This window comes from Nasonia vitripennis, chromosome 2, assembly GCF_009193385.2.
Source record: "Nasonia vitripennis strain AsymCx chromosome 2, Nvit_psr_1.1, whole genome shotgun sequence".
In the NCBI taxonomy this organism is placed as follows: domain Eukaryota; kingdom Metazoa; phylum Arthropoda; class Insecta; order Hymenoptera; family Pteromalidae; genus Nasonia; species Nasonia vitripennis.
Window position 1 is genome coordinate 22,350,856 of NC_045758.1, and position 12,668 is coordinate 22,363,523.

The 12,668-nt window shown below is 39.2% G+C and overlaps 2 protein-coding genes across 5 annotated transcripts; one reads left to right on the forward strand and one right to left on the reverse strand.

Annotated features, from left to right (window-relative positions):
- Positions 1-69: 69 nt before the first annotated feature.
- Positions 70-5,306, reverse strand: LOC100118754 (thioredoxin-2). 3 transcript variants are annotated; one of them, XM_031924879.2, is made up of 4 exons: positions 2,595-5,306; positions 752-868; positions 556-669; positions 70-463 (listed from the first exon to the last, which is right to left on the reverse strand). In XM_031924879.2, exons 1-4 carry the CDS (start codon positions 2,616-2,618, stop codon positions 401-403), a joined length of 318 nt encoding a protein of 105 aa, XP_031780739.1. In that variant the 5' UTR covers positions 2,619-5,306; the 3' UTR covers positions 70-400. The 3 variants fall into 3 exon arrangements, with proteins under 3 accessions (XP_031780739.1, XP_001602650.3, XP_008209873.1); XM_001602600.6 differs by lacking the exon at positions 2,595-5,306 and adding an exon at positions 964-1,626; XM_008211651.4 differs by lacking the exon at positions 2,595-5,306 and adding an exon at positions 1,011-1,329.
- Positions 5,307-6,951: 1,645 nt separating this feature from the next.
- LOC100118793 (transmembrane protein 53) lies at positions 6,952-12,103 on the forward strand. 2 transcript variants are annotated; one of them, XM_008211663.4, is made up of 6 exons: positions 6,952-7,157; positions 7,230-7,631; positions 8,530-8,737; positions 9,184-9,336; positions 9,471-9,599; positions 10,011-12,103. In XM_008211663.4, the coding sequence occupies exons 2-6, from the start codon at positions 7,429-7,431 to the stop codon at positions 10,257-10,259; spliced, it is 942 nt and encodes a 313-aa protein (XP_008209885.1). In that variant the 5' UTR covers positions 6,952-7,157; positions 7,230-7,428; the 3' UTR covers positions 10,260-12,103. The 2 variants fall into 2 exon arrangements, with proteins under 2 accessions (XP_008209885.1, XP_031780738.1); XM_031924878.2 differs by having other exon boundaries at positions 7,005-7,631.
- The last annotated feature ends 565 nt before the right edge of the window (positions 12,104-12,668 follow it).

Here is a 12,668-nt window from a genome sequence, read left to right on the forward strand (position 1 = left end):
GTTAATAATAATGTTAAGGTTGTTTTTATGTAAAATATATTAAAATAAAGGTACATTTAAAACAGCGCATTTCTAATAAATTTTAATTTTATTGTATAAAAATAAAATAATGTATTGTTTAGAATTCATCATGATCAAGGTTGGCAGTAAAAAGAATTTCAAAAAATAATTGTGTATTTGTATATTACGGTGATTATTATAGAGTGAGCACGTCACATTTAAAAAAATTTAATAAATTCGACAATAATGTGGCCTAAACATTATGCCACATTTGAACTTGCAAACTATTTAAACTTGCGTTTGGTTTACAAGCAAAACTTCGTTAAAATTTGTGATTTAGTTGAATAATCATTGCATATTTGACAAATTCGTGATCGATAACAATATGGATATGTTTAAACTACTTGTGTTTTTGTACAGTAAGCTTGACTTTTTCAATGTTGGCTCCAGAGAATTTGTCCAGCTGAAATGAAAACAATGATCAATTAATGAAAAATTGCAAAAATACAAATAATTAGAGCTTTCAATTTTCATGGCATACTAATAAATACTTACAACACTGCCATTCTTGATGAATACAAAGGTAGGCATGCTGTTGACATCGTATTCCTCAGCTACACCTTCCAACTCATCAACGTCAACTTTCAGGAAGACAACATCGGTCAGTTCCTATAGCAAATATGGATGATTAGATTTTGGTATAAAGAGTAATGAGTGCATATTAATATGATACTAATGTGATATTGCATACCTGAGAAAGTTCATCAAGCTTGGGGGCAATCATTTTGCATGGTCCACACCATGTTGCAAAGAAGTCGATGACAACCAGCTTTTCGCCAGCTTCAGTGAGCTTGGTCTTAAGTTCTTCCTGCAATCACCAGGGGAATGTATGATTAGTCATAATTAAGACAATTACTGGAGTGTATTCTTGTCTATTATGCAATTTCATATATGATGCATCACCAAGAATATTGGCTGTAAAAGGAGACTATGCTTTCTTCTGAATATACCATTCAACATTTTTCTACTATTTAGAACCCGCTTAATGGCGGACTGCATATCGAGGCTTTGCAGAATCAAATCTTGAGTCAGGTGAAAATGTTTATCAGAAAAATTGACTGTCTTTTTAACGACTTCTCTGCTGAAGTTATGTAATGAAAAAAAGGTGAGCAGTCTGATAAAGCACGATTTACTGATAAAAAGAGTTAAATTGTATCAGGTTCAGCGCAAAGTTTTACATTGAGCAATGAGTAACCCATCTGAGAATTTCAAAGATAAGAGGCCTATAGGTATAGGAAAATTTTTTCAAAACAACAGCTGCATTGCATTAATTCATATGTCACATTTGCAGCATGTTCAGACTGATTAAGCTCTATATATCCAAGATTTGTGCAAAGCAGAACCAATGACCCAGTTAGGTGTCTCTCTCTCTCTCTCTCTCTCTCTCTCTCTCTCCCTCTCTCTCTCTCTCTTTCTCTCCCACTGCTATTGACCAGCAGAGAGCGAGTGTACATACACTTGGAAGCTACTTTACACAGCCAACCAAGAAGACTGAGAGGACACAATTTCTCACATGAAGTCATTGTACGAAATCTATAAATATCGGGCTACTTAAGAGACGGGCATTTTCCCTGCTCATCAGCCCTATTAATAGGCAGTGCATCATTGTAATCAATCCAGTGTTAAGTACAGTATCCCCAATGATAAAAGAAATCGCGACTCCGAAATACGTTTTGGAGCACAGCTCGTCGCGACTCGTTTTCCGCGTTGTCATCTCCCGATCGCGATAATATTCAACGCGGAAAATGCAGTAGACCGACGACGAGCGTTTTCCGGAGCTCGACTGTAAGTACACTCGCTGCGTACCGAGGATGTTAATTAATTGCAGCTGATCGTCGTCACCCATCAGTAGCGAGACTCATGCGGATTTCGCAATACGCGTTCACACGGCGTATATGCACAGTCAATCCGCGGCCTATGCGTAAGTATGCGGCATATTATGCCTACTCGGCGTATAATCGCGTCAAGGAAAAAAGGAACGCTTAAAAGTAACAAGCGGCGGCGGCGGCCGAGGTGCTCGCGTAATCGGTGAGTAAGCCACGCGTTTCTCGCGCTTTACGACACGGAGACACACATGCCGGAAACGCCGAAAGCCGCTGCACGTCCGTGGCATCAGAGGCGACGCCACTTGGACTCTCACGTGGAGTACTCGTAAGTGTGCGCAATATAACCGTCATAGTTTAGCAGGAATATATCGAGAAAGCTCGTAAATCAATTGGAGAGCGCGTGCTCTCTACGTGGACGCGATAAAAAAGAGTCACGTTATGCTTGCGACCTGCGAGGTTCTATCGCAGGTTCTGATCGAGCGAGGCGCGCGCTGCTGGTGCGCCGTGTAGTCACCACTCGAGCGTAGCGTTCCATTTTTCTTGCCTCTCAAGGTTACGTTCGATTTCGCGCGCGGGAATTCCAGCGGCTATGTAATGCACTGACTATTCGTCGCACACGTTATTATTATACTTATAATTGGTCTCGGTTTCGCGAGTTCTCCGAAATCGATGCACGCGATGGCGTATTATGCGTTAAATGGTACTTACGGCGGTCTTGACTTGGATAACCATTTTGATGGGCGGTTGAGCGAAGTTGATGTAATCGAATTCGGGAACTGTGTGTCCGGGATCGCGCGTCGCGAGTGACTGTTCATTGTGGCAGAGGCGCCGGATTGCCGCCGGCCGCCTAGGCGGCTACGTCATCGGTGAAGAGAAGGGGAACGCTTTGCCGTATAGCACACGGAGTAGGTAGAACTATATCTGTGTCCTGTGAGTGTGTGTGTATACGGTCTAGAAAGAGAGAGAGAGAGAGAGAGAGAGAGAGAGAGAGAGAGAGAAAGGGAATGCGCGCGCGCCGCCGCCGCATCAAAGCGACGAGAGAAGAGAAGTGGGAAAGACCCAAGTGCCGAGAGTTGCCGGAAAGACGCGAGCGATATGCGCGGCTTGTATGTAGAAGTTTGCTTTTTGCTCCGGCCCGTGAACCAACAACCCATAGCTATAGCACATTTCGTAGCACGCGGCGAAGACTAGCGTAATTCAGTTTTCGCCGCAAAGACTGTATTGTAATTTTTAACGCATGTTTCAAGGCAAAATGACTAATATGTTTTGTAGCTCGAGAAAAATTCGCGATTAATAATTGTTGTACTATTTATAGCTATAGCTTAAATTGTCGACGAGGACTTTGATTAAATCCGACGGATACTGACACATTTCCTGCAAAATGTTGCATTTACATACTTTTCCTGCTGGTAGCATTGCAGTGTACAATATTTTTGCGGATGCATTACTAATGATTTTATAAGATCATGCATTCGCCGGCTCTATAGATTTGTGATCGGAAGAATTGTGATTCTCGATGGTCTCACAGAGGTGTATCTTGTACTAATACTGTCTTATACTCTAATTTATGCAAACATTATTATTAGACGTTAAAAATAGGTTGAATAAATACGTCTGCTTTACACTACTGTGTGATCAGGTGCCTGAATATACACATTATACATATAGGTATATATCGATGATATACGCTTTTTATTTGCATTTTCATCAGCCAAAAGTACGAACAGTATTCATGTAATAGCTCCTGTATAAAAATGTCTATATTAATTTCTGTAATTTTCGAAGTATTTTTGTTCTTCAACGCACTATTCTTTTTTGGCGCAATACAAAGCAAGCTCTGACAGTCGTTAGACTCATTATTCTCCTTTTTGGCATTGAGCATCAGACGTCCAGGGGCAAAATTGAGAAATATTAAAAACTATGACTATACCCATGACGCGAGGCCAAGGTACGAAACATGCCATGATATCACGGTGACGTCACGAAAAAACTCACGCTTTAATTGTTCCGCTATTGATCGTGACTCACATTAGATTCGAAATTTTATACTGTCCGCTGAAGCGATGTGGTCTTCAAAAATATCCTTTAATTATTTGATATTACAGCAATCGTAGTTGCATTTGCGTGCCGAAACTCGATTATTATTCCACGAACCTCCGCGTACTGCGTAGTCTGAATTCCTTCAACTTATCGATTGAACTCCTTTATGGTCAGTTTACGTCGAGTTTATGAAGCTCCGAGGTATCAAGGCCAGCGCAACCGAAACAGGACGTTCAAAATAGCTTGTTTTACTCTACTGTTAATAATTTGATTAATAATTAAGTTTTGACTGCATATAAAAAACAAACCGTGTGTGTCATTATTTTGTTGGCTCGCTGTATGTTCTGTATTTGATGTTTGTTATATAATAGCTATAGGAAAAGGTTTTAAAATTCAATCGCAAATATTACAGCTTCTAAAAAAGTATAAGAAATGTGCTGATCTGATAAAAATGGAAAAACTGAAATATTTAAAAATAAGATAAATTCATCGTGTGAATAATAATGTTTTCTTAGTCAGGTAATGCATTACCTAGAACGCAATATAGGCTGTGAGCAAGTATTGTATATAAAATTTTATAGCACGGACTGCTAAAATCCGCAAGTCACGCCTGTTCGTGACTAAAGTATCCTTATTTGCACCGTGAGGTACTTACTCGCTACGCTCGTGCGATAAACACAGTGCAAAAAAGGACTACTTTAGTCAAAAATATAGGTGCAACTTAAAAGCGGATTTTAGCCGCACTGTGCTATAAATATAGATTTGTCATTCCTTATTTAAGGAATTTTTTTCTCAAGTTTTCACAATTAAATTAATAATCTAACCATCGCTCAACCTTTGGTAACGGTTGCACAATGTTACATAATATAATATAGTAATCTGTATATATAATTCGTCGTCCTTTACGAAGAGCAGCATATTTCAGAATTCGCGCCAAACACGTACTTAGTAGTTGCACCTTGCACTTTTCGCAGCGGGAATTAGCATGTTTCATGCTAACACTATACAGTTTCATTCGTTCCAGAATACTCTAAATAGCGCAATTAAGTAAACCGCGCCCGGCCGTTCTTCATTAAATACCGCAGCCGCCAACGAATTGTAAAAAAGTTAATGCACTTGCCAACATACCTATAACATATCTAATAACTATAATAAACCAATAAACTTGCACGCGGCGAGCGGATTTCGCGCAACTCCGAAGAATTATATACGTATATATTATGACATCACCACAAGAGAGCTGTCCGCGTGTTTCCGACTAAGCATCGCCCGCACGTGCGCGTAAAGAATCTTTGCGCGTTTAGTGAATAGCGTCGCGCTAGAGTCATCAATGCCATTTGTATGTATCGTGCATGAGTGAGTAGCGTCGACGACCGCTGCTGTTACTGCACTGATGCTGCATGCGCCAGCTCTTATGATAAGTACGCCTCGCACGATCATTGAGCGAGGGAGAGAGAGAGAGAGAGAGAGAGAGAGAGAGAGAGAGAGAGAGAGAGAGAGAGAGAGAGAGAGAGAGAGAGAGAGAGAGAAGTCTTGGTTGAATGGCCGTTTGGATGTAATTATATGCACCTTAGATGGAATATCGAATAAACAATAATATATCGTTAGTCACTCCCAGCAAAGCGACGATAATATGAATAAAGCACGATGTGCCGTCTTCGTCAAAGAATTGAAATTTGCTAGTTTTCGTCGCTAATATATAAAGAAATGTGCTACTTTTTGCTGGGAGCGACGATATTTTCAAACTCGAATTTGATGGAATTGTGAATTATTTGTCGATAGATTTGATTGTAGTTCTGATGGCAAGTCATTATTCCGACCGATACAGGATGGACTTTGGACTGTTGTTTGTTTTACGGATGTTCTGTTCTATCTCAATTGAAATTTCGATTTTAATTAATAAATGTGCCCCTACAGCTTTGAATAAATTATCGCACTTTCGGTAAACCCAAGATTTTTACCATTTCAAAAATAACAAAATTAACAATTAATAGCAATACATTTCCTGGATAATAAAAGAAAAATACGCAATATAATCGCTCGCATCGTGAAAACGCGTGAATGATTTGAAAAAATATCCCTTTATTCATTCGAAAACACTTTTATTTGAGCTAGGAAAATGCATATTTGGTAAAATATTTTTAGCATCATATTATTATCTTTACGAAATGCGTCGAATTAATGTATGTAGTGCTAATTTATCTTTTTATAACAAACCCCGAATCGCATTTTTCTTGCATGTCATTGAAAGATTAAAGGAAGCTAATTGCTACTAAGTCAGCCGATGTTGATATATATTGGTATAAATCACATACGCACGTATAAAAGTGCATGCATATTATATAGTTCGTTCTTTATTCGGCTGTCCAATTGTACAAACTTTTTGTCGTCGATTTCACGCGCATATATTGGTTTCTGGGTAAGTGTTGTTCTTTATATTTGTATACTACCAACGGTTTACGAAGCGCTTTCGCGGACTATTATGTATATTATAACAATCGTATTGAATTCGAAGATCATGAAAAATTTATTCGAGAAAAGCACCAGATTTTCGAGCGATCAAAAATTCTTCACATAATAACTATGTGTATAGATATAGCTACCAGTATGCCTGACTAGACGCGGCATCTAGGTATATATCTATCTCAATCAATATCGCAGATCACACCTTTACTCGCTATCCTCATCAACGTTGCACTGATCAATATTCCATTCCTTCTCGAAATGTATGTTCATCTCTTAAGTATATAGTATAGACTTATGTATTTTAAACGAAAAATGTATCTCGTGCGAAACTTTTTGCTTATTCCATAGCGATTCTGTTGTTATACGCATCAAAATACAGATCTTAAAACGCTGGAGAAAATTAAGAATAAATCTCAAAATAATCCAAAAGCAACAAATTTCAAAAAAGAAGGCATACCCTCCGATTTTTCTTGTTTATCGTTCTCGAAAAATGTGCCTTGTATCATTATTTTCTAGCAGCTCATATACAAAGCTTTTATATTTTGCTTAGCTTAAGCTATATAATAATATACATACCGCGTTTGCCAGCAAAAGTGCCGAATCATCCCGACAGAGGCGCGAGCAGCCAGCCAGCGTGTTTTGAAGCTCCTTTCCCGAAATAACCTGCAAGCTCGGCGAAAAGCTCCACGCCCGAAAATTCATCGATCTCCAGTCTTATACCTATAGGATATAATCCCCCGCGACACACCTGACAAGCAGTAATAAGTGCGATATCGCTTATCAGGCGCACCGCATATACATAAATCCTCTCTGAGCATAAGCGACCCCTTGATATAGGTATCGATCAGCTGGCTACAGCGACGAGGACGACGAGTTGCCTCTCTGGCGTCCAGCGGCGCGGCTGCATCAGTGGTGGGGCGCGTATATGTCCCTCGTTCCGCCGCCGCCTCTGTTCGGGCAGCAAACGAGACGGGGCATCAGTTGCGCGGAAAGACATCGGCAGGACGGAAGGAAGTCGCGCTGAGCCGCGCTCGACATGGCCAAGCGGGAAGAGCTTGAGTACAACTTTACGTTCCCGGGCGCGGCGAAGCCGGCCGCTTCGTCGAACTCCGTCAGGTCCGTCGACGACTTCGTCTTCGTTTACGAGGAGCAGAAGAGACCGCTCGTCGTGCTGCTGGGATGGGCCGGCTGTCAGGACAAGTACCTCGCCAAGTACAGTGCCATCTACGAGGAGAGGAGGTGCGCTTTTTTTCTCATTTGCAAATATTTGTTTCGACGGAGCTTGTTTTAATTTTCGCGACACACACGCGGAATCGAGACCGGACGATTATTGATCAATTGCTACCGCTGCGCGCTGCTGGTGTAATGTAAACGCGAGGGTATAGCTGTATTACCGAGGCGCGCGGCTGTAAAGCTCTCGCTGCAAGCTCTCGTGAAAGGCACTTTGTCACAGCTCGGCTTATTATGCGAGATTGAAAAGTCATCGGCTGCTAAGAGTTTTTTTTATACGTGATTCCCACAAAATTGTATCGGTCACATACTAATAAAATTGTCCAACGAGTTGAGCAATTCGCGCGAGAGGTATAACGAGCCTGTCTTTTTTGTCGATTTGCGTCAAGTTTATCAACGGTAGCCGTGCTTTGCCTTTTCTTTGCCTCAATATATAACGCGTGACTACAAGATACATAGAAAAGAGTGCAACCGCTCGCATCGGCGCAAAAAGTCGACGATAATCAAAGGTCGATCTTGCGAAATCGAGTTTATTACAATTTGATGAAACTTTTTTTTTGATGCCGACGAACGATCATACTACTACTACTTACTCCTCTATAGTATCAGCGCACGCTGCTCATCGAGCGGAAGAGCGCATTGACTGAACCGAAGAATGAAACTATTACTCGGTAACATAAACCTACTACCAATAACAATCATCGTCAAACGCTAACGACGACTCGAGCCGGCTTACGCAAGAATATAATTTAAATGCATATATATCGCCCGGTCATCATCAGTGCGAAAATTGCGCAACGTCCGCTAGCCGTGACGTATAATTTAAATGTCCCTCCTTGCACCGCCGCCCTGAAAAAGTTCGACATTGAACTCGTGAGACATAATATATTTTTATTCCATATCGCAGCTGCATCACACTGCGATGCACGGCCCCGATGGAGTACGTCTTCTGGCGGCAGGACCGACTGCCGCGAGTCAGCAGACGTCTCATCCAGCTGATCCGGGAGAAGTGCTCGGACGAACACCCGGTCATCTTCCACGTGTTCAGTAACGGCGGGGCCACTTTTTATCACCACATCAGTCGCGCGATGCAACAAGCCGGCTCGCCGCTCAAGGTATCTATCTCTTCACTCTTGTGTATACGTTATGTATGTACGTTGGTGTCTTCCGTCGATGGTCGAGTTCATTCGCGCTGTCTAAGTATATGCGCGCGTGCATGTGTCTCTACAGCTCAGTGTTGATGCGGTATTGACCGGCTTTTCCGGCGAGGGTATATATTATACCGCCGGGTATGTTTACCGCGAGTCAAAGCACTTTTTTACACGTTGTTTATTTGTGTATTTTGAGTCACGCCAAAGTGTGCTCGAATGTGTCATTTATAGTCGCAAAGTGAAAATCTCTTACCTCTCCTTACACATTGTGTATTATGTACGTTATCGCACTGACGTTAATATTTTTGGTCAACTTACGATATTGGTTCATTGAAAGGACATCTCAATTATATTGGCAAGAGGCTAAACGAAAATGAATGAAATGAAAAATAATACTGTTTTTTTTTCAGGTAAAAGGTGTCATCTTCGACAGTTCGCCGGGAGAAAACCGGGTCTCGAGTTTGTTCAAAGCCTTGAAAGCGATAATTGGCGGACACCCCTTGACGAGCATCCCAATCTCGTTCGCGCTCACGCTATTCTTCTCGTTCGTCTGGTATTTCGAGGTATGCACACACTACTTAGCACATATCGTGGCTCACGTTTGTATTCGCGAGAGTAGTCTAAAAATATACCCGTTCGATTTCGAGCAATGTTTGAAGATTCAATCAGACTCATCTCGTTGCACTTTGCCTTGCAGATAATAATTTTTCGAGCTTTGGGCAGAAAGGAGGTGATAAAAACTGATCCCATATCCCTGACGGAGGAGCCGTACTCCTGGCCGCAGATATTCCTGTACTCGGACGTTGATTCGTTGATACGCGCGTCTGTGAGTATATCTGCCATATATGTTACAATATAATCTGCTCTATATAATAGCTTGCTCGAACATTCAAATATTCAAAAATATGCAGCGAGATTCCGCGAAAGAAGTAGTGATTATATACCGCGCGCGCGGTTCAATTTCAAGTACAAAGTTTTTGCGGGTCTTTTTATTTTACGACAGCTTTTACGTAAGCGACGATTTTTAACACCCAACGTCCGCACAGGATGATTATGTTGTTTGCAGTTGTATCTCTAAAGCATTTAAATGCGGCGTCGCTATACTTATATAGCCTGGCTTACCGGAAGGAAAGTCATGAGCATTGTTTAGCAACGCCTGTACGCGTTTCGAATATAAAATACGATTGCGTATGGATAATTAATTCGAATCACAACATCGCCCATCTGCTTGGCACAGGACGTGGAGAAGTTCGCGAGCCGACGGGCAGAACGTGGCGTGCGCACGCAGTTGGTCCAATTCACGGGCTCGCCCCACGTCAAGCACCTCAACACCTACCGCGACGTCTACGTGAGCACAGTGTGCAGTTTTATCAACGACTGCCTGCGCGACAACGGCAGTCCGAACAAGAAACCGGAAACGCCGCTCTACCTCACCAAACGCATCGTTTTGCCTCAGGAAGCTGCTGTTAGCACCAAGCAGCAGTGAGTCGCTAATGACTATTTTTTCTTCGACACGAGATGCGATGAATTGAAATTTACAAGCCGGCGCTGTATGCATGTGTATGAATTGATATGAATATATCACCAACAGGTGTGCTCTCTGAATTTGCTTTAGCTTGGAGCTTTGTGTTTTATAATTCTTGTGTAAATTGTTTTTTTAAGCGCGTGATCTAAACACACACACACACACACACACGCGTATATATATATATATATATATATATATATATATATATATATATATACGTGTGTGTGTGTGTGTGTGTGTGTTTAGATCACGTAACCGACACACACACATATATATATATATATATATATATATATATATATATATGTGTGTGTCGGTTTTGTTGTTTTATTACTCGATTTTACAGTGTATTTTTTATACCGAAATAAGTATGTGCGTTACTTTGACGAGAATAAAACATTATTCGTGTTGTGTTCATTTTTTTTTATTTAATACTTTGAGTCGAGTTCTCGCATCATCAGAAAATTGCACGCATTAATCGCAACTTAATTGATACACTTTGGACGATGGATGCTCTTTTTTAATGCACATCAAGAATAAGTTAATTGTACGAACCTAAGCATGTTATAAAATCCAACAAATTTATCAAACTGAATTGACAAGAAAAATCGCATTTAATTTTAATTAAACTATTATATTAATACGTGCACAATTTTAAATAATGTATGTTCATTTCATATCAAAGATAAAACGTGATTATCTCTTATGATTGAGCTTTTCAACGGAATCTCACATTCTTATACGTATTTTTTTATTATTCTCCTGCTAAATAAATTTTAGTTCCTTTTTTATATTTGAAATTTGACAAGATGCTAAAATGTCTCTGTTGTCGCACAATAATCTTTTATAGCTGTAATTATATTTTATTTTGTTACATTTTTTATTGTAATAATCGAAGTTGATTATTAGCTTTCTATAAACATGATTTATTATTATCCGTCCGTTAAATGATGATTAGTTATTTATATGTTTACTTAGAGGAGAACGAATATATTTCAAACACACCGAACAAATACTTTAGTCTTCCATTTGAATTGATAAATTGACAAAACATACATTATGCCACAATAATGTACAGATATTGCATTTATTATCATTCGATCTTTATCTTGAATGTTTATATTCAAAGTCCAAATTATCATCACTACAAAAAGATCAACTATGAAAAAAAATCTGCAATATAAATATACCGTAATATATTGTACAATTGACAGGCAATATAGCGAATCTCATTTCAATTATTTATGTGTTTACTATTATACCTTCAACAAAAACTTATCAAAAAAAAAAATTGTCACATAAAACCTACATCTCCATTCATATTCATTTCATGGCCCAAGTATTATTATACTGAGGTCTGAAATCAATGAAAAAAATTAACACGCCCTAAAAAAGTAGGAAAGAATTTTAGTAATTTGCTTTAAAATTAAAAACGTTTACGTGCAATTATTATACCTTATATAAGTCTATAACATAAAATAATATGAATGTGTAGATATTTTCAGAAAAAAGCGTCGAGCTGGTCTTGATGCAAGCGACTATTTATAAAGAATCTTACTTATAAAATTCAACTTTATAATTCTTTGTGAAATTACGCATTTAGTGATGTATGTATGTACGTATCGTACGCTCGTAACCCGGAAACAGACTTTTTCAAGAATGACGTACTATATTATATTTTAAAAACTATATTTTACATGAAATTATGCTTTATGATTATCGCATAGGGTATCCAGAATTTGAGTGTATAATGAATCAGATAGTTATGAATAATAAAGACTGAATTGATAATCCTATTTAGATATCCTGTCTTTTTTTACGCTTATTACATTTTTTGCTCATATGAGTATTCTTATCATTAAATAAGTAGAGTGATTTTCATCGTCAACTGCTAATTAAGCACGATCGACATTTCGCGAACAATAAATGCAAGAAATGCTGATTGCTTGAAGTGCCACTAATATAGTATTCGATTCTATGTTTTATTCCGCAATCGATGATAACTTCCGCTCTGTTTTCTCTTTGGTCATAAGAGGTTGGTCGCGATATTTTGCAAAAATAAAATATTAGTTTATTCCTATTAAACCTTAAATGGTCGACTTTTAAACTGGCGAGCGCAAGAGGAAAAAGTTCAGTGAATCGCAAATTTAATTCATCGTCGGCATCGAAATCGAAGGCTTTGGATAGCTCAACACAAATTTACGACTCAATTGAAAATTACAAAAGAATTAATGCTCTCACTGTTTTTCTGGAAGACGACGATCCAACGGAATCCGATAATGATTTAAAAACTAATGATAAAGAAAAAATAAAGAAGTACCAATAATAATTACTTTATAGCATAGTGTGGCTAAAACCCGCTGTTAA